We start from the raw sequence: 21,613 nt of genomic DNA, 5'->3' as shown, positions 1-21,613 counted from the left end.
ACCGGAGCACCCGGAGGAAACCCACGCAAACACGGGGAGAATGTCTGTGTGGAGTTTGCACAGTCACCCGAGGCCGGATTTGAACCCGGGTCCCTGGCGCTGTGAGGCAACAGTGCTAACCACTATGCCACCGTGCTGCCCTGGCAACATCCTCATAAATCTCCTCTGTACCCCCTCTAGTGCAATCACATCTTTCCTATAATGTGACCAGAACTGTACGCAGTACTCTAGCTGTGGGCTAACTAGTGTTTTATACAGTTCAAGCATAACCTCCCTGCTCTTATTCAAGAAAGGGTGTAAGTACAATCCTAGTAACTACAGGCTGGTCAGTTTAACATCAGTGGTGGGTAAAGTTTTAGAAACAATCAAGGAAAAAATTAATGGGCATTTGGAGAGGCTTAAGCTAATTAAGGAGAGACAACACGGGTTTGTAAAAGGAAGATCGTGTTTGACTAATCTAACTGAATTTTTTGATGAAGTAACAGAATCGATGAAGGGAATGCAATGGATGTTGTTTACATGGATTTTTGGAAGGCATTTGACAAAGTACCACATAGAAGGTTGGTTAACAAAATTGAGGCTCATGGAATAGGTGGGTCAGTGGCAGCTTGGATAAGGAATTGGCTTATGGACAGAAAACAGCGAGTTCACAGAATCACAGAAACCCCACAGTGCAGATAGAGGCCATTTCGGCCCATCGAGCCTGCACCGACACATATCCCACCCGATCCCCGTAACCCCTACATCAACACATATCCCACCCTATCCCCGTAACCCCACGTATTTAATCCCCCTAACACTAAGGGTCAATTTATCATAGCCAATCAACCTAACCCGCACATCTTTGGACTGTGGGAGGAAACCGGAGCACCCGGAGGAAACCCACGCAAACACGGGGAGAATGTGCAAACTCCACACAGACAGTCACCCGAGGCCGGATTCGAACCCGGGTCAGACTGGAGGATGGTAGACAGTGGTGTTCCCCAAGGGCCACTGCTTTTTTTGATATATATAAATGACCTGGATATTGGAATACAGAGTAGAATTTCTAAATTTGCCGATGATGCCAAACTTGGGGGTGTGGCAAACAGTGATGATATCAATCGACTGCAACAGGACATGGAAAGGCTAGCAGAATGGGCAGACAAGTGGCAGATGGAATTTAATACAGAGAAGTGTGAGGTGATGCATTTTGGCAGAAGGAACAGGGAGAGGCAATATACACTTAATGGCACAGTTTGACAGAGGGACCTGGGAGTTAATGTGCATAGGTCCCTGAAGGTGGCAGGACATATTGAGAGAGTGGTTAACAAAGTATATGGGACCTTGGGCTTCATAGATCGAGATATTGGGCTGGATTTTCATTGAGGAGGCGGGACTACAACTTTTGGGGTTGTAGTCCTGCCTCCATCGAGTTCTAGCCAACCCACGCGATTTTGACTTGATTGACCTTGTTGAGCCCGCCCAGCCGGCTCAGCAGGCCAATTAAAGGCCACCCGGCAACAGGTGATGTCACAGATTGATATTTCATCTGTCAAGACCTTTTGACAGATGAATTATCAGTGTTTCACAGTTGTTTGAAGCTGTCAAACACTGACAATCTGTACTCTAAGTTAATTCCTTCCTGTCAGGATGATTTAGAGATCTCCCCGGAACAGAAAGCTGAATGCTGGAACTTTTGACATCGCGGCCATTCTGCTTTCTGTGCCGGTGAGATGAGGGACTCCCGAGACCTGAGGGAAGGAAGGCTGTAAAGGTATGTAAATGTAAGTAAAACTTCTTTCAACACTTAAACACACCAAACACACTTACCTCTGCACTCATGCACCCATCACTCACCTGAACACCGGACATCTCGGCCTCTCCGAGCCCTTCATCCCGACAGCCCGCCTCGCTAACTTGGCATGGTTTAGAGCTGTCGGGAATCCCACATTTCAACAATGAAAATAGGGATTAGGCTAAAAACTGCCTGTTAACAGGCAGTTAATTGGCACTAATCCCCTTCCTGCCTCGGGGAGGTGGGTCCCAGTGTGGGTCGGGTATCCGCCTCCTTTGAAACTGGCATGGAGGTGGGTTGGGGGAGGGATGGGTTTGTGCCACCCCCCCCCCCCCCCCGATTTCAGGATTTTAACCCCCCACATGCCTCTAAATCCCACCTCCACGGCCCAATGAAAATCCTGCCCATTGAGTATAAAAGTAGAGAAGTTATGCTGAACCTTTATAAATTTTGTATTAGTTTCTGGGATGTGGGCATCACTGGCAAGGCCAGCATTTATTGCCCATCCCTAATTGCCGTTGAGAAGGTGGTGGTGAGCCGCCGCCTTGAACCACTGCAGTCCGTGTGGTGCAGGTACTCCCACAGTGCTGTTGGGTAGGGAGTGCCAGGATTTTGACCCAGTGACGATGAAGGATCAGCGTTATATGTCCAAGTCAAGATGGTATGTAACTTGGAGGTGTTGGTGTTCCCATGCGCCTGCTGCCCTTGTCCTAGGTGGAAGAGGACGCAGGTTTGAGAGGTGCTGCCGACGAAGCCTTGGTGCGTTGCTGCAGTGCATTTTGCAGATGGTACACACTGCAGCCACGGTACACTGGTGGTGGAAGGAGTGAATGTTTAAGGTGGTGGATGGGGTGCCAATCAAGCAGGCTGCTTTGTCCTATATGGTGTTGAGCTTCTTGAGTGTTGTTGGAGCTGCACTCATCCAGGCAAGTGGAGAGTATTCCGTCGCACTCCTTACTTGTGCCTTGTAGATGGTAGAAAGGCTTTGGGAGTCAGGAGGTGAGACACTCACCACAGAATGCCTAGCCTCTGACCTGTTCTTGTTGCTGTTGTATTTATGTGGCTGGTCCAGTTAAGTTTCTGGTCAATGTTGACCCCCAGGATGTTGATGGTGGAGGATTCAGCGAAGGTAATTCCATTGAATGTCAAGGGGCGGTGGTTAGACTCTCGCTTGTTCGAGATAGTCATTGCCTGGCACTTCTGTGGCGAGAATGTTACCTGCCACTTATCAGCCCAAGCCTAAATGTCGTCCCGGTCTTGTTGCATGCGGGCATGGAATGCTTCATTGTCTGAGGAATGTGAATGGCCCTGAACACTGCAATCATCAGCGAACATCCCCATTTCTGAGTTTATGTTGGAGGGAAGGTCATTGATGAAGCAGCTGAAGATGTTTGGGCCTAGGACACAGCCCTGAGGAACTCCTGCAGCGATGTCCTGGGGCTGAGATGATTGGCCTTCAATCACCACAACCATCTTCCTTTGTGCTAGGTGTGACCCCAGCCAGTGGAGAGTTTTCCCCCCGATTCCCATTGACTTCAGTTTTACTAGGGTTCCTTGATGCCACACTCGGTCAAATGCTGCCTTGATGTCAAGGGCAGTCACTCTCGCCTCACCTCTGGAATTCAGCTCTTTGGTCCATGTTTGGACCAAGGCTGCAATGAGGTTGGGAGCCGAATGGTCTTGGAGGAACCCAAACTGGGCATCAGTGAGCAGGTTACTGGTGAGGCCACTGGTTAGGCCACAACCGGAGCATTGCGTCCTGTTCTGGTCTTAGGAAGGATGTGAAGGCCCTTGAGAGGGTGCAGAGGAGATTTAGCAGAATGGTTCCGGGGATGGGGGACCTTAGCTACAAGGACAGGTTGGAGAAGCTGGATTTGTTTTCATTAGAGCAAAGGAGGTTGAGGGGTGACTTGATAGAGGTGTACAAGATTATGACGGGTTTGGATAGGCTAGACAGGGAAAGGCTGTTCCCACTAGTTGATGGTACAAGACTACGGGACACAGATTTAAGGTTTTGGGAAAGAGATACTGGGGGGACGTGAAGAAAAACATTTTTACACAGCGAGTGGTGATGACCTGGAATTCGCTGCCGATGGAAGTGGAGACACTCAATGTTTTCAAGGGGGGGCAGCACGGTGGCATAGTGGTTAGCACTGTTGCCTCACAGCGCCAGGGACCCGGGTTCAAATCCGGCCTCGGGTGACTGTGTGGAGTTTGCACATTCTCCCCGTGTTTTCGTGGGTTTCCTCCGGGTGCTCCGGTTTCCTCCCACAGTCCAAAAATGTGCGGATTAGGTTGATTGGCCATGATAAAAATTGACCCTTAGTATTAGGGGGGATTAAATACGTGGGGTTACGGGGTTACGGGGATAGGGCTTGGGTGGGATGGCTGTCGGTGTAGGGATCGGGTGCTAGGGTTTGGATGATCAGCCATGATCTCGTTGAATGGCGGAGCAGGCTCGAAGGGCCGAATGACCTACTCCTGCTCCTATCTTCTATGTTTCTATGGGAGACTGGATAGGCGCTTGAGGGAAATAAACTTGCAGGGCTCCGGAGATAGAACGGGGGAATGGGACTGACTGGATTGCTCTACCGAGAGACTGCATGGACTCGATAGGCCGAATGGCCTCCTTCTGTGCCGTTATGACTCTTATATTCTATGCCTCGGCTAATAAAGGAAAGTATCCCTTCTTAATCCCTAACATCTGTCTGAGGCTGAACTACACTGTTCGCAACCTTGGTGTCATATTTGACTCTGAAATGAGCTTCCGACCACATATCCGCAGCATAACAAAGACCGCCTACTTCCACCTCCGTAACATCGCCCGTCTCCGCCCTTGCCTCAGCTCATCCGCTGTTGAAACCCTCATCCATGCCATTGTCACCTCTAGACTTGACTATTCAAATGCCCCCCTGGCTGGCCTCCCACATTCCACCCTACGTAAACTTGAGGTCATCCAAAACTCGGCTGCCCGTGTCCTAACCTGCACCAAGTCCCGTTCACCCATCACCCCTGTGCTCGCTGACCTACATTGGCTCCCGGTTAAGCAGCGCCTCGATTTCAAAATTCTCATCCTTGTTTTCCAATCCCTCCATGGCCTCGCCCCTTCCTATCTCTGTAATCTCCTTCAGCCCCACAACGCCCTCCCCCCGAGATATCTGCGCTCCTCTAATTCTGCCCTCTTGAGCATTCCTGATTATAATCGCTCAACCTTTGGTGGTCGTGCCTTCTGTTGCCTCGGCCCTACGCTCTGGAATTCCCTCCCTAAACCACTCCGCCTCTCTACCTCTCTTTCCTCCTTTAAGACACTCCTTAAAACCTACCTCTTTGACCAAGCTTTTGGTCACCTGCCCTAATTTATCCTTATGTGGCTCAGTGTCAAATTTGTTGTCCTAAAATACCCCTGTGCAGCGCCCTGGGACGTTTTACTACGTTAAAGGCGCTATGTAAATACAAGTTGTTGTCATGCTACCTTCAGGGAACTGTGGACATGCACTCGAAGGTTCCTCTGCACTTCTCAGTATCCTACCATTTATTGTGTATTCACTTGCCTTGTTAACCCTTCTCAAATGCATTACCTCACAACTCTCCAGACTCAATTCCATTTACCACTTTTTTGCCCAGCTGACCAGTCCATTGATATCTCCCTGCAGTCTACAGCTTTCTTCCTCAGTATCAACCACACCGCCAATTTTTGTATCGTCTTAATCATGCCCTCTACATTGAAGTCTAACTCATTGATATATGGTGTGGAGATGCCGGTGTTGGACTGGGGTGGACAAATGTAAGAAGTCACACAACGCCAGGTTATAGTCCAACAGTTTTATTTGAAATCACAAGTTGAGGAAGGAGCAGCGCTCCGAAAGCTTGTGATTTCAAATTCATTGATATATACCACATAAAGCAAGGGACCGAGTACTGAGCTGTGCGGAGCCCCGTTGTAAACAGCCTTCCAACCACAAAAACAACCGTCGATCATTACCCTTTGCTTCCTGCCACTCAGCCAATTTTGGATCCAACTTGCCACTTTCCCTTGGATCTTATGGGCTTTTACTTTTCTGACCAACCTGCCATGTGGAACCTTTTCAAAAGCCTTGCTAAAATCCATGTAGACTGCATCAAATATGCTACCCTCATTGACGCTCTTTGTTACCTCCTCAAAAAATTCATCAAGCTAGTCAGACACGGCCTTCCCTTAACAAATCCATGCTGACTGCCCCTGATTAATCCGTGCCTTTCTAAATGATGATTAATACTGTCCCTCAGAATATTTTCCAGTAATTTGCACACCACCGAAGCTAGGCTGACTGGCCTGTAATGACTTGGTCTATCCCTTTTGAAACAACAATACCACATTAGCAGTCTAGTCCTTCGGCACCACACCTGTAGCCAGAGAGGTTGGGAAAATGATGGTCAGAGTCTCTGCTATTTCCTCCTTTGCTTCTTTTAACAGCCTGGGATACATTTCATCCAGGCCTGGCAATTTATCTACTTTCAAAGATGCTGAACCCCTTAGTATTTCCTCTGTCACTATGTTTATCTCATCTAATATTTCACATTCCTCCTCCATAACTACAATGCCTGTGTCGTCACTTTCTTTTGTGAAGACAGGCACAAAGTATTCATTACCTTTTTGGTCTCTAATAAGCCCTACTCTTTATTTAGTTATCCTCTTGCTTTTTATGTATTTATAAAACATCTATATATAGGTGAATTTCTTGTGCACTGGAGTTGATGCAGTTTTTGTCCATCCTTCACTTGCCTGGAAATAATTTTAAAAAAGCTAGAAATAATGAGCAGGCCAAGCAGCATCTGTGGAGGAACAGAAGTCACCCGGTTGACATTTCAGGCCCAAGACCCTTCCTCATGACATGGTATGATACTGTTGCAGCACAATAACTAACCTTGCACAATATTTGAACTGGTCTGTTTAAAAACTTGAAAAGACAAAATCCAAAACCCTTGTGGTTTGTCTCAGCAAATTCTTAGAAACTTAGTCTCTGATGTTGAGTTGCATGGGGTGAGACCCCATGGCATGATTATTAGCCCTCATCACATATAGCGATGCTATAAAATAGAGTTATAAACCCTGAAAGGCTCCCTGGATTTTATGGGTGTTCTTTCTTTGATGTAAAGTCAGTCCCATTAAAGATTTGTCCTTAACAATCATACATGACAACAAGCAATGCATTAAAGGTTCAGGAAACCAATCTCTTCTTGGAAGTGTTCGCATCTTCCATTTTTGTGGCTAAAGCAGGATTTGCATGTGAAACACCCTTTGTTCTTCAAAGAATCTGAAATTTGGTTAATATTTGGATTAAATCTTACTGACGTCAAAAATGGACACATAGACCTGTAATTTCCGATAGAAGGCATCCGTACGCAGGAAGCCTCCTATCGGAAAAAAATCTATGAACTTACCTGGGGGCTCCCGAGGTCCGGACACTTCCACTCCTGGGCCTCTCCACAGTCGAAATGCGCAGGGCCCACGTATCCCAGGGGCACAGGCAGTTCGCAAGCGTCCCTGGGATCACGTGGGCCAGGCCAGCCAATAGAAGAAGGGAATCTCCCTTCATACTTTTGACCGATAGATCTGTCAAATATATGAATGGAGATCACCCCAAAAACACTCAAGCATTAAATAAAATTTTTAAAAAAAATCACATTTTTAAATTGAGTTAAAATTACAGTAAATTAAATATTTTAAACATTTAATTTTTTGAAAAAAATAATTTGTTTTTTATGGGGCTAAAAGTAAACTTACCTTTTTTAAAAGTATTTTAAAATTATAAATGAGTGAAATTAAAAAAGAAATTAAGAACATTTTTTTCAACTCTTATGCTGGTAAAAGCAAGCCTTATGCCCGTTTTTACCAGGCGTAAGATTTCTAAGGGTTTTCTGCGGGCGGAGGTTCTCCAGAAAGCGGAACTCTTTCTCCCCCCCCCCGCAGAGGCCTTTCTCCAGGGCAGGCGTGCGATCTGTCAAGAGCATTCTTGACAGATTGGAAATGCCGGTAGGCATCGGAAAATACGGGCCACCATCTCCAGGCATCCATGACAGTTCTCCAAGGAAGTGCTTGGTCATCATCTTAAGCTGATGTCGGCTCAAGACAGCACTCTCCTTGGAGCAAGGTGGTTATTTGCTGGTTCCTGTTGTGACATTTGTGAGAATCTCTCTGGCATCTTGCGCTGGTGTGGTACCCCGAACAATATTAATGTATCTTTTCTGGTAAAGTACCCCACAGGACATGTTGAGGCTTCCTGGTCCTGTTTGCTACGAGATGGGGGTGGGTGGGGGGCATATTTTTAGAAGTGGCCCCAAAATTTTCAGAGCGGCCATGCCGCCCACCTGAAACTGGCTTTGGGAGGCCTGCACCACTTCCAGGTTCGGGCCTCATTTATATGATACCAGCAAGCTGCTGCTGCCAAGCAGGTGCCCTGCTGCAGCTCGCCAGTTGTGGGAGGGTGGAAAATCTTCCGGCTCCCACCCTGGTGATGCGCTCCAGGGGAAGGAGCCTTGCACTGGTCAGCATGTGGTCCTTTTAAAGACCGCTGGTTAGGCTGCTCAATGCCCGGTACAAATGGATAGAGTGTGTAGCATACCTGAATACAGCAATCATGGTCCTACAAGGTAGGACACGATTTGCATATTTAAACTGACTTCCACCTGAAACCGGTGGGCCTTGGGCATCAGTGGAGTGGCCCAGGTCTCCTTCTCCACCCTATTCTCAATTGCCGGCTGCCTGTTTCTCAGGTGGGAAACGGGTGGTCGGCTGTTGAATAATGCCAGGGATATGGGCATTGCTGGGCTGTCCTCATGTTGCCTATGTCTTTCCCAACAGACAAACTGCCCTACGTAGTGAGATCACGGTGACAGTGGCTCACAGCTTTGCAATGACTCTGCAGCCTGCTGTTTCTCTTGGGAGAGCTATTGCTTAACTGGAGCAAACCCCTTCGCTGAGACAGTTACTGTTACTGCCTTGTCGCTGACCTATTAATGTGTTTCATCGAGTATCCCCAATAAACCAGTAAAGTGACCTTGGGATAGGGTAAACCTGTGGGCTCCGACTGCTGTGCGAGCTCAGTTTTTTCCTCCTGCCTACACACAATCTCTTGTGTAGGGTCAGTGTACTGAACTCCTATTGGTCTCCTTTAGTTCACACTTACCAGGGCAGTCATATTCTGAGTGATTTTATTTTTAGGATGACTAGCTATTTCTCCACATCTCTGCCACCTCCTTCATCCTTGTATACCTGCACCTTTAGTCCATGGACTCTGGTGGCTTTTTGTGTGTCCCCCAACCTTTGTGACAGAGCCTTCAGTTGCCTTGGTCTTGTTCTCTATAACTCCTTCCCCTCCCCACTATTCTCTCTCTCCTTCATTCAAAAACTTTCTCTTTTTTATCCAGGCTTTTGTTCACACCTCCTAATCTCTCCCTCCGTGACATAACACATACTTTCCCTGCCATGTTTCCATTCATGAGCACATTCAGAAGTTTTATTTTTGCATTAAAGATTAGAAACATAGAAAAATAGGAGCAGGAGTAGGCCATTCGGCCCTTCGAGCCTGCTCCGCCATTCAATATGATCATGGCTGATCCTCTATCTCAATACCATATTCCCGCTCTCTCCCCATACCCCTTGATGCCTTTTGTGTCTAGAAATCTATCTATCTCCTTCTTAAATATATTCAGTGACTTGGCCTCCACAGCCTTCTGTGGTAGAGAATTCCACAGGTTCACCACCCTCCTGAGTGAAGAAATTTCTCCTCCTCTCAGTCCTCAATGTCCTACCCCGTATATTCTAATGCAAGTGGTTGCAATAATAGCTCCTTGCTTTCCTCACACACACATAATTTGAAGCAAATTCCTATTTATAATTGTTTTTGAGTTGTTGCCATTTTCTTTTACTTGCTCCTCGTATAGGTACAGCGATGGAGGTCTTTGTGTCTCAAAATTTAGAGTTACTACAAGAAGAAAGAGCGGCAGAAATTGAAGAGACCAGGTATGCTTTCTCAGCACTGCCCTTTCATCTCCTCCTTTAGTTGAAGAGTTTCAAGCATGTGATACTCAGCCCCACAGCTCCAATCTATAAATTTAACAAATAATTGAATAATTTATGGCCAGCAGTTTGGTTTTGCCAATACCTCCCACTTAATTGTTACAGGAACCAAAATCCATGACCCAAAGATGTCTGATTCAAGTCAACCTGCTTTGTTGAATATTCATGAGCTTATTATTTGAAGAAGACTTTATATTGATTCTGGCTCCTTTATCTGTAATTTGCAATAGATTTCTAAATGATAGCAGTACTCATATACACAGCTTGATGGATATAATAAATATTGATGATCTGTCTCTTTAAAAGCACTGCTTTCAAACAGCTTACTAGGAGGTTTTTGATGTTAAATGTATGTGGAACAGAGGTTATTAGTCCATAGAGGCACAGAGTTATGAACAATTTGCAGTGTGGTTCCCTGGAATGCTACCCACGGAACAAATGGGAGGGACAATGCGATCTCCATGTCTCTTAAAAAATATATGTGCATACAAAATGGAAAGAAAGTCTGCAGATAATCCACACAATGAAGGTAGTAAGGGTTTACACCAACAAAGAGCCATGCATGTTCATTTGAAAATTGGGCTGAATATTTGCATTGCAACAAGGAACCCTCAAACAGCTGAGGACCAGTTTAGAATGGAGCTTCTTCTTTACAGCAGATGTACTGTTTTTTATTCGTTCATGGGATCTGGGCGTCGTTTATTGCCCATCCCTACTCTGCGCAAAGTTCTGTAATCAGTACAGAGGCATGTAATGATGTGACTTCAGCTCATCCAAAGCTCCTAACTCGCACCAAGTCCCGTTCACCCATCACCTCTGTACTCGCTGACCTACATTGGCTCCAAGTCCAGCAATGCCTCAATTTTAAAATTCCCATCATTGTTTTCAAATGCCCCTCCCTATCTCTGTAACCTCCTACAGCCCTACAGCCCTCCGAGATCTCTGCATTCCTCCAATTCTGGCCTCTTGAGCATCCCCGATTTTAATTGCTCCACCATTGGCGGCCATGCTTTCAGCTGCCTCGGCCCTAAGCTCTGGAATTGCCTCGCTACCTCTCTCTCTTCCTTTTTAAGATACTCCTTAAAGCCTACCTCTTTGACCAAGCTTTAGGTCTCCTGTCCTCATATCTCTTTGTGTGGCTCGGTGTCAAATTTTGTTTGATAACATTCCTGTGAAGCACTTTGGAACCTTAAAAGCGCTATCTAAATGCAAGTTGTTGTTGACTATTTTTCATGTGGTTGCTTTTAGGGCCTGGCAGGAAAACATCTCAGTGAAAGAACTCCAGCGGCAAGGTGTCTGCCTGCTGAAGCTTCAGGTGGCGAGCCAGAGAACCGGACTGTATGGACGCTTTCTTGTTAGCTTTGAACCTAGAAAGTATGAGGCCAATGCCACGCTGCCCAGCAATAACTTTAGCCCCGGTGTGTTTCATTTGTTCTTTAATGCTGTCACATCCATTGCAGCGAATGTGTATAATGTAGAATACTGCAATAACTAATTTCCCGTCTCAGTCACCTCTTCTAACAAAGGTTTCATGACTGTCAACTTCATGCATACAGATTTTCTATGCGTTTCTCAGGTTCCATATTTACTTCAGGCCTACAGCTGGCTTCTTGTTTGTACAGCCATCAGTCATTTTTTTAGCAAACCACATTAATTTTCACTTTTTGTAAAAGCCTTTCTCTCTTTTGATTGAATAAACTGCAGTATGCACGGAGGATCGTCACTGTTGTCCATGACAACAAGTTGCCACAGAATTGTATTTTTTCCTCTTTCCCCACAGGGAGATATCTGACCTCTACTCGGTTTCATTCCCATACAGCAGAAACCAAGGGCTCAGCAGAATGGAGATTAAAACTGCGTCCCTCCACTGTACCAGACAAGAGATTAGAAACTGCACTTCAAAATGTTGTAGGTCTAATGTTCAGGATGTGCTTCCTTCATGGATCAGACAGTTGTAAAAATCTGTAGGATCTATGGAATTGAAATGATGTAGTGCTTTTTATTTGCCACAGGAAATGCCTTCGATTGTGTAATGGAGTTTATCTTTGTCTAACGGAGAACACAAGAATGTGCCCGGTCATGTAAGATTTCTTTAGTGTGAAATGCATAATGTCTTGTGGTGGTGGTTGGGGGGTGGGGGTGGGGGGAAGAGAGGCATGGGGGAAAATGCATTAACTTTCTTTGTTGTTGTTGTTCAGGGGACATCGTGGGTCTGTATGACAGCCAAGGCTCCACCCCATTGGACCAACTTGCATCTGGCATTGTGACGCGCATCACGCAAAAATCGATCACTGTAGCCTTCGATGAAGCCAGTGACCAGTTAAGCTTCGACGGTGACTGTTCCTATAAACTTTTGAAACTGGCTAATGATGTCACTTACAAAAGACTGAAAAAGTAAGCATTATTTATTACCTTCAACAGTGTTAAAACTTAAGAGGCGATGGTTTCATATTTGTTATTTAAAAAAATAATTAAAGATAGATTTCTGTTAGATGCATCATCATCAATATATACCAGGCTCATTTATGCTGCATTTAGACTGCTCACTTCGTCCTCATTACATTCAGTTGGCATATATCAAAAGGCATAACTTTATTCATACTGCATACGGGCTTGGTGGAATGGAAATTAGTAATTGCTTCTGTGGTAATACATTTAGATCTGCAGAAGGTCCCTGCACTATTACACTGAGATCTACTTCATCTACCAGCAGAAAATGCAGATCTATATTCTTCCATTTTCAGTAACCGTGTGAAGCATGTGAACATGAAATTTGTGCATCTTTTCCCCATAAAGCATCAGACCTTTCTCCACATAGCACCCCATAAAGTGTTGGGCACCTGATATTTTAATTCGTGTTTTTATTTTGTGTTTCCGACTCGCGTTTAGAAAATTCTGGCTTCATCAAAGCTGCACGCAACTTTTTTTAAATTTATCATTTTTCTTTTCAGTGCTTTAAAGGCCTTGAACCAATACCACGCTGGACCTACTTCTAATCTCATTGATGTCTTGTTTGGCACTTCTGAGCCAAGTTCTCCCTCAGAAAATCTAAGTAAGATCAATTTCTTGATCACTTGTTCATTGTCCTGACAGTTTGAAAATGGAGAATTCGTTCCATTTTAACTTTACAGTACAGGGGTTTTGAGAACCTATAACTGATATGTTCACTTTGCTGTGACCATTTTTGTTTTAAACGTGTAGAAACATTGGTGACATGCCGTTCTCTACAGGAAAGTAACACGTGCATTCTCTTTTTGTTCAGTTTTGAGTTCACCAAAGTGGCTAAACTGGATGGAAACTGAGAATTCATTTTATTTTTATCTTTAAAATTTTTACCTACCCATAGAATGAAAATGTTGCAAGCTTCAGAAATGAAGGGCAGTTTTAGCTTCATTCATGCTTTGCATTGAACTCTAGTAGATATATATATACAGTACGTGATTTATTTCCTTAATAAGAAGTGTTGGTTGCTGGTTTGTTTTTCTTCAGCAAGCCCAGAGCTGTACAACCCTTGTCTGGATGACTCTCAGAAGGAAGCAGTACATTTTGCACTGTCACAGAAGGAAGTTGCAATTATCCATGGGCCTCCTGGTACTGGAAAGACGACTACAGTTGTAGAAATAATTCTGCAGGCTGTAAAACAGGGCTTGAAGGTCAGCCAATGATTGGTAATATTTAACTTGAATTATGCATGGAGTATTTTACTTGAATCAACAAAAGAACAAAGAGAAGTTGGGAGATTTTTTTTTACAGAGAAGGGTAGGACATCGTAGTGGAAGCAGAATGTATAATAGCTTTTAAAAGGGAAGTGGATAAATATTTCAGAAAGAAAAAGTTAAAAGGGTATGGGGGTAATATACTAGCATGGATTGGTTAATGAACAGAAAACAGTAGAAATAAACGGGTAATTTTTGGGTTGGCAGGCTGTAACTAGTGGGGTACCGCAAGGATCAGTGCTTGGGCCTCAGCTATTCACAATCTACATCAATGATTTGGATGAGGGGACCAAATGTAATATATCCAAGTTTGCTGATGATACAAAGCTGGGTGGGAATGTAAGTTGTGAGGAGGATGCAAGGAGGCTTCAAGGGGATATAGACAGGCTAAGTGAGTGGGCAAGAACATGGCAAATGGAATATAATGTGGAGAAGTATGAAGTTATCCACTTTGGTAGGAAAAAGAGAAAAGCAGAGTATTTTTTAAATGGTGAGAGATTGGGCAATGTTGTTCAGAGGGACCTGGGTGTCCTTGTACACGAACCACCGAAAGCTAACATGCAGGTACAGCAAGCAATTAGGAAAGCAAATGGTATGTTGGCCTTTATTACAAGAGGATTTGAGTATAAGAGTAAAGACGTCTTACTGCAATTATATAGGGTCCTGGTGAGACCACACCTGGAGTATTGTGTACAGCTTTGGTCCCCTTACTTAAGGAAGGATATACTTGCCATAGAGGGAGTGCAACGAAGGTTCACCAGACAGGTTCCTGGGATGGGAAGATTGTCCTATGAGGAGAGATTGAGTAGACTAGGCCTACATTCTCTAGAGTTTAGAAGAATGAGAGATGATCTCATTGAAACATACAAAATTCTTACAGGGCTTGACAGGGTAGATGCAGGGAGGATGTTTCCCTTGGCTGGGGAGTCTAGAACCAGGGGTTACAGTCTCAGAATAAGGGGTCGGCCATTTAGGACTGAGATGCGGAGTAATTTCTTCACTCAGAGGGTGGTGAATCTTTGGAATTCTCTATCCCAGAGGGCTGTGGAGGTTCAGTCGTTGAGTATGTTCAAGACAGAGATCAATAGATTTTTGGATATTAAGGGAATGAAGGGATATGGGGATAGTGCAGGAAAGTGGAGATGAGGCAGCCAGGATCTTATTGAATGGTGGAGCAGGCTCGAGGGGCCGAATGGCCTACTCCTGCTCCTATTTCTTATGCTCTTAGTCCCATTCACCTGCATTTTTGCATAAGTGGATAGCTCTCTGAGAGCCAGCATAGATGCGATGGGCTGAATGGCCTCCTTTTGTGCTGAAAACTTAAGTGATTGATTTAGTAAGATTTTAGTGCAAATGCCACCAAGGTTGAAAAAATAAAGGAGATGAAGGTAAATCGAAAAGAAGTACAGACAGGATAATGATTCTGCTAACCTAGAATCCATAACTGGTGCTAATTATGTAAGGCTGTTTTGACTAGTTAGCACAACTGAAAAGTCATTCTAATGAATAAATGTTAATTAAATAAGCATTGCACTTGTTGAGCCAGCCAATATGACATGGCATAGATAGATAAAAAGAGAGTCACAAATACAGGAAATCTGAAGTGAAAGCTAACTCGCTATGCATTTCCATCATTTGCAACAAAGATAGATTTCTTCATTAGAACTACAAGTTGTTGTTGTAAATACAAGTTGTTGTTGGGATGGTCAAGTGGGAGAAGCTCCTTTTTCTAGTACTGACCAGAACCAGTCAGGACTTACTGAAGAAAATAAAGAGGCAGGTTGGGTGCAACCACAGGTCATGCACATGTTGGACTTGGTCATTCTGATCTGGTTCTACAAAAAACAGTTAACATATGTCAACTGGGATAACAAAATTAATTGGACAGGGATTTGTAGAATCATACAACACAGAAGGAGGCCATTCAGTCCATTGTGCCTGTGCCAACTCTTTGAAAGTGCTATCCGATTAGTCCCACTCCCCCTCTCTTTCCCCATAGCCCTGCAAATTTTTCCTTTTTAAGTACCTATCCAATTCCCTTTTGAAAGTTACTATTGAATCTGCTTCCACCACCCTTTCATGCAGTGCATTCCAGATCATAACGACTCACTGCATAAAAAAAATTCTCCTCCTCTCCCCATTATTTTGGCCTTCAGTTTAACTGCCAGGCAGTTGATACTAGTAGAGTGATCAGAAGGAGTTGGGTGGGGTGGGGTTTGTTTAGTATGATTGCGCCCTCTTATGCAAGACAATGGTCCAGATTTTGCGGTCAGCAGGCTTTCGAGCATAGACTTGTCACCGGGCGTCTGATCCAGAGCGGCGCCCTCTACAGGGTGCCTGTGAGCAGGCAAAGCAACAGCGAGGCTCTTCAACCAATCAGATTGAAGAATCCTCACTGAGCCACGCAGAGTCTAAATCAGGAAGTGTAAACCAGAAAGTATTAATTAGTTTTAAATCATGTACAGAAAGCAAAATAAAGGTTGTGAAAGAAAGATGGGATTAAGAGAGATAAAAGAGACAGACAGAAACATTAAAAAAAATAATAATTTTAATTTTTTAAAAAAATCTCCAACACTAATTAAATTCTGAAGGAATGAGATTGCACACTTGTAAAGTAAAATTTTCAGGGCTAGAGTTATTTGGCAGTAATTATGACTTATTACACCGTTAAAAATTCACTTACACCTGAATGCACCAACCCTAACATTTTCTGGCGTGATTAGTGGGTAACTACCGCAACTTTGCATTGATGTCAGTGCCGAGTCTATCGGTGAGGTACTGTTCTAGCTCAGCCTGTAGAGGAGCTGGGTAACTCGGACAGCAACTTCCGGATTGCCACGTTTAACTGTGCATGTAGAGACTCCAGACGTTGCTGTCCAATTTACACCATAATAATGGTGAGCACTGTTGTTCTCAATGCAAAATCCGGGCCATTAAATTAATCTGTGTTACTATTTTGTGGTGATTTATTGTTGTTTTAATAGTTTCAATTACTGACAGTATTTGATTACCATAAGTTGGCAAGCACAGAAGGCCATTGGTCAGGTGAAAGTATGAAAGCATTTTAGCAGAGTGACTTCCCGACAGCTGTGGAAAAATACAAAATGGAGTTCACCACAATTGAACTGTGTATACAATTTTATTAATCTCAAAAGGCTGGAGAAATTTAGCTTATTTTGTTCACCTTTCTGTATGGAACAGATTGTGAGCATGAAATGCAGTAGGTATTAAAGTGATGCCTCATTTGCCCATCTCTCAATTTGAAGGAGTGTGTTTGGGAATCAGAATGACGTTTAGTGGAGTTGATAGTCTGTGCCTGATTTTCTGCTTTCTAAACCAGAGCTAGTGAGATTAGCAGGAGGCGTAATAATTATTCACCTTTCTGAGTGAAAGACTGTATGAGAGTGAGAGCCAATGAGATTAACAGCGTGTGTCTCATTCACCAGCTTTCCTGCATGAAGCATATCACTGAAAGGGAAAGCCTAGTGGAATTCATAATCTGTCTGATTGATGTATTTGCTTTCTTAGATTAAATGGAAGGGAAGGGAAAGATCAAGAGCCACTGGGACCAGCAGTCTGGCTTATTTATCCAACTTTCTATTTGAAGGGAAAACCCCACATGAGATTTAGGGCCAATGAAGAAGAGAAACATGGTGTTATGAACATTTTTAGTTTATTAAAACAATGACAAAGAATTTGCAGTCCAGATGACGGCAAACTGGCAGTGTTCATCGTCATTCCACCTTTGAGACTGACTGCAACTTCAGGATTTAGCGTTTGCGCAGCCTAATGCGGAAATCCTGAAGTTGCGATCTGTCATTCACTGCTCCTCCACAGGCTGCGTTATTCTATTTTTCCTACCAAAGTGGATAACTTCACATTTCTCCACATTATATTCCATCTGCCATGTTCTTGCCCACTCATTTAACCTGTCTATAGCCCTTATGTGTTTGTGATTCCTGACAACTTTAAAGTTCTCATTTGATCAGTCTGTTTCAATGATCTGGATGTTGAAAGTTGTCCTATTGATGATCGTGATTTTTTTTTAAAAATTCCTCCTAGGTGCTTTGCTGTGCTCCCTCTAACGTTGCTGTCGACAACCTTGTTGAACGCCTGGCACAATTTAAAACACAGGTTCTGCGTTTAGGTCACCCTGCACGACTGCTTGAGTCCATACAGCGCCATTCTCTGGATGCTGTATTGACACACAGTGACAACACCCAAATAGTAATGGATATCCGGAAGGACATCGATCAGGCTTTTGTAAGTACCTGCACAACAGGGAACTAGATTGCATTTGTATTTTGGTTTGTTTCACATCTTGTGGAGAATTGTATTTATAAAAAAAAAAAAAACCACATTCATATAATTTTCAGTAAAGCTGCAACTTTTCCAACTGAATTTTTTTTCTTGCTGCAGAAAATAAACCAGCTTGTTTCTCTTATTGTAAGTTTTATGTTAATGTGCTAATATGCTCAATGCAGAGAGGAAAAAAATGATCACTTTTTCGTTCAAAGGCAAAAATGAAAAAGGCACAGGACCGAGGAGAGAAGGTGCACTTTCGTGGTGAGATCAAGACTTTGAGAAAGGAGCTGAGAACGAGGGAGGAGGCAGCTATAGTACAGATACTAAAAAAAGCCAGTGTCGTCTTGGCAACTAACACAGGTAGAGCCATGAGGAACAAAGACCGAGTGCGGGGTTTACTCTTAGTAGAAGCAGCAATGAACTGTATTTCCTTAAATAACTTGCTCTTTGCCACAACCTCAAAATTGGTTAACCCTTTACCAACATTGGTCTTCACTTTTTACAATCTACAGACCTTTAAAGCTCAAGATTACCGTCACCTAATTATAACTTCTCAGTTTGCCTCACCACCTCTCCTCTTTTCAACCTTGGTGTCTTGTACTTTGGAGCCTTGGCCCTCAAAGTAGGTTTCTCAATTGAGATTCTTCTCCCCTCAAAGAAGGATGGCCTTAAATACAGCAATTTCTGCTCAGTTATGCACCGATTTCTGCTGTGGATCTACCCTCACGAATAACCGGATCGAGGCCACCCAAACCGCTTTCATATTACACTCTTGCATCAGGCACAGTATGAAAACTTTACATCACGAAATACTGTGATTAAATTTTCTAATGTGCATAATTCTGCAGCACTACGAACCTATAGTAAAAGGGGGATTAAGAATAATAGGATTTCTAAAAGCTTTACTTGCATGCAGAATTATGGTAATGAACATAATTAATTTAATTGCCCATGGCCAGAGGTGTTTCAGTTTTTGTTATATCTAGCTTATTTCAAAATCTGCATTGTAAATTTAAATTACAGTGCATTAAAGAATTAATTGTAGGTTAAAGAAAAGAATTTGAATTAATCTAGCTTCTTGTCCTAATATCTGAAAAATGCCAAAGTGCTTCACATATAACAAACTTCTTTGAACTGCAGTGATTGTTATTATTTTGGTTGGTGTGGCAGCCATCTTGTAAGATCCTACAAACAGCAGTGGGATGAGTCATTGAGTCATACAGCACAGAAAGAGGCCCCTTCGGCCCATCGTGTCCACGCTGGCCATCAAGCCCTGTCTATTCTAATCCCATTTTCCAGCACTTGGTCCATAGCCTTGTGTGCTATTGCATTTCAAGTGCTCATCTAAATGCTTCTTGAATGTTGTGAGGGTTCTTGCCTCTACCACCCTTTCAGGCAGTGAGTTCCAGATTCCAACCACCCTCTGGGTGAAAACGTTTTTCCTCAAATCCCCACTAAACCTCCTGCCCCTTACCTTGAAACTATGCCCCCTGGCTATTGACCCCTCTACTAAGGGGAAAAGTTCCTTTCTATCTACCCTATCTATGCCCCTCATAATTTTGTACACCTCAATCAGGTCCTCCCTCAGCCTTCTCTGCTCTAAGGAAAACAACCCCAGCCTGTCCAGTCTCTCTTCTAGGATGAATGGCTAGTAAATCTGCTTTTGGTGGTCTGAAAACAAAAAATAAAAGAGCTGGAAATACTCAGCAGGCCAGGCTGCACCTGTGGAGGAACAGAAGTTTACATTTGAAGTCTTAGACCCTTCCTGACTTGCTGAGTATGTCTAGCCTTTTCTACTTTTGTTTTGAGATGTGCAGTATTTTGCTTCTGTTTCTTGGTTGTGTTTGTTTGAGGGAGGAACGTTAGAACTCCCTGTTCTTCTTTGCAAAGTGCCATATTATTCTTTAATATCCATGCAAATCACGGTTCATGCAAATGGGGCCTCGGTTTAATATCTTCTCTGAAAGACGGCGCCTCTGACATGACCGTATTCCCTCAGTAAGTGCTGGCTTAGATTATGTGCTCAAGTCTTGGAGTTGGATTTGAAATCACAGGCTTCTCGTTCAAGAGGTGTGCCAAGCTGACCCCTTATCTCGCTGTTTCTTTTTAAGGGTCTTTTTGCATGGCTGTAACTTCTTTATGTACAACGATTCGAAAATGTTAAAGCAAAGCAATGTTGTTCACTACCCTTTCATTAAATTATGATTAAAACTGGGGCCATACATTCATACAGTTTGAATTCTACATATTTCTAAAGATGGGAGGAAATGGTTGACATTTTGGACCACTGGGGCTGGCATAGAATAGTCAAGCATAAAAACATAAAGTTGCTGTGAGCTATTAATGGAACACCATTACAACAATAACTATTTATATGCGTCAAAGATGCGCATATTACAGTTCTCTCCGACGATGAATTCAGGGGTTGGATAACAATTCAGGGTTACAATATAATGCAATTGAAGCCCTACAATTGTAGATCAGTTGCTGTGTGCATTCATTTTTATGCCCAGATTATACACTGATGTGCAGTTTTACTTTTACAAGCTACTCTTTGTGATTCCTAGGTGCTTCTAATGACGGCCCATTAAAACTCTTGTCGGATGATTATTTTGATCTCGTGGTGATTGATGAGTGTGCACAGGCACTGGAAGCGAGCTGCTGGATACCATTAATGAAGGCCCCAAAATGCATCCTGGCTGGGGATCACAAACAACTTCCTCCAACCATCATTTCTCACAAGTAAGTCCACTAAAAGTAGCAAGAGTCTCCCCACCTACCAAGCCCCCGCCCCCTCACTCAAGAATCATGCTGTGTTTGCATAATACTTTAGAACCCTCAAGTCTAGAAGATACCACTGGTAAAATCAGATTCCAGGCTGCAGATAGAGAGGTTACTTGTGCAAAACGGGAGACAAGAACCTCTGAGCATGATTCTAAGCTGAGGAAACGCATAACCCTTGTGAATCTTGTTCCATACTGCATGCAGATACAGATTGGAAAATCTCCACAGGTGCTCCAGTGCTCCAGAGAAGGAGGCTCAGAACCTGAATGCAACAACTTCCAACTTGGTATCGTAGTTGAAGTCAGGCGCTCATTGGAGCAGGGGGTCTAATCTGCATCCATTACTCTATAACTGCTTTTTCCTTAGAGGTGCTAGGGATGCCAGTAACCAACACACGGGTGATGCACAGCCAGCAGCAATCCTGATGTAAATTTATCGAAACACGGAGAGTTAGCATGCAGGTACAGCAAGCAATTAGGAAGGCAAATGGCACGTTGGCCTTTATTGCAAGGGGGTTGGAGTATAAGAGTAAGGAAGTCTTGCTACAATTGTACAGGGCTCTGGTGAGACCACACCTGGAGTACTGTGCACAGGTTTGGTCTCCTTACCTGAGGAAGGATATACTTGCCTCAGAGACGGTGCAACAAAGGTTCACTAGATTGATCCCTGGGATGAGAGGGTTGTCCTATGAGGAGGGATTGAGTAGATTGGGCCTATACTCTCTGTAGTTTAAAAGGAAAGGTAATCTCATTGAAACATATAAGATTCTGAGGGGTTTTGACAGTAGATGCTGAGAGATTGTTCCCCCTGGCTGGAGAGTCTAGAACTAGGGGGCATAGTTGCAGGATAAGGGGCCAGCCTTTTAAGACTGAGATGAGGAGGAATTTCTTCACTGAGGGTTGTGAATCTTTGGAATTCTCTGCCCCAAAGTGCTGTGGATGCCGAGTCATTGCGTATATTCAAGGCTGAGAT

General features: G+C 43.8%; 1 protein-coding gene across 1 annotated transcript in view; it reads left to right on the top strand.

The window, feature by feature from the left end:
- Positions 1-21,613, top strand: part of ighmbp2 (immunoglobulin mu DNA binding protein 2) — an 89,978-nt gene that overhangs the window by 1,052 nt on the left and 67,313 nt on the right. Inside the window, exons 2-9 of the mRNA XM_086007637.1 lie at positions 9,701-9,779; positions 11,085-11,254; positions 12,035-12,230; positions 12,788-12,888; positions 13,326-13,489; positions 17,615-17,815; positions 18,070-18,217; positions 20,425-20,599. Coding sequence (XP_085863763.1) covers positions 9,709-9,779; positions 11,085-11,254; positions 12,035-12,230; positions 12,788-12,888; positions 13,326-13,489; positions 17,615-17,815; positions 18,070-18,217; positions 20,425-20,599 — 1,226 coding nt within the window. The 5' untranslated portion in view covers positions 9,701-9,708. The remainder of the gene's footprint in view (positions 1-9,700; positions 9,780-11,084; positions 11,255-12,034; positions 12,231-12,787; positions 12,889-13,325; positions 13,490-17,614; positions 17,816-18,069; positions 18,218-20,424; positions 20,600-21,613) is intronic.

This window comes from Somniosus microcephalus, chromosome 15 (assembly GCF_052327205.1).
Source record: "Somniosus microcephalus isolate GS21.2 chromosome 15, FLI_Smic_1.0, whole genome shotgun sequence".
NCBI lineage: Eukaryota > Metazoa > Chordata > Chondrichthyes > Squaliformes > Somniosidae > Somniosus > Somniosus microcephalus.
This window is presented reverse-complemented; position numbering and strand designations above follow the sequence as displayed.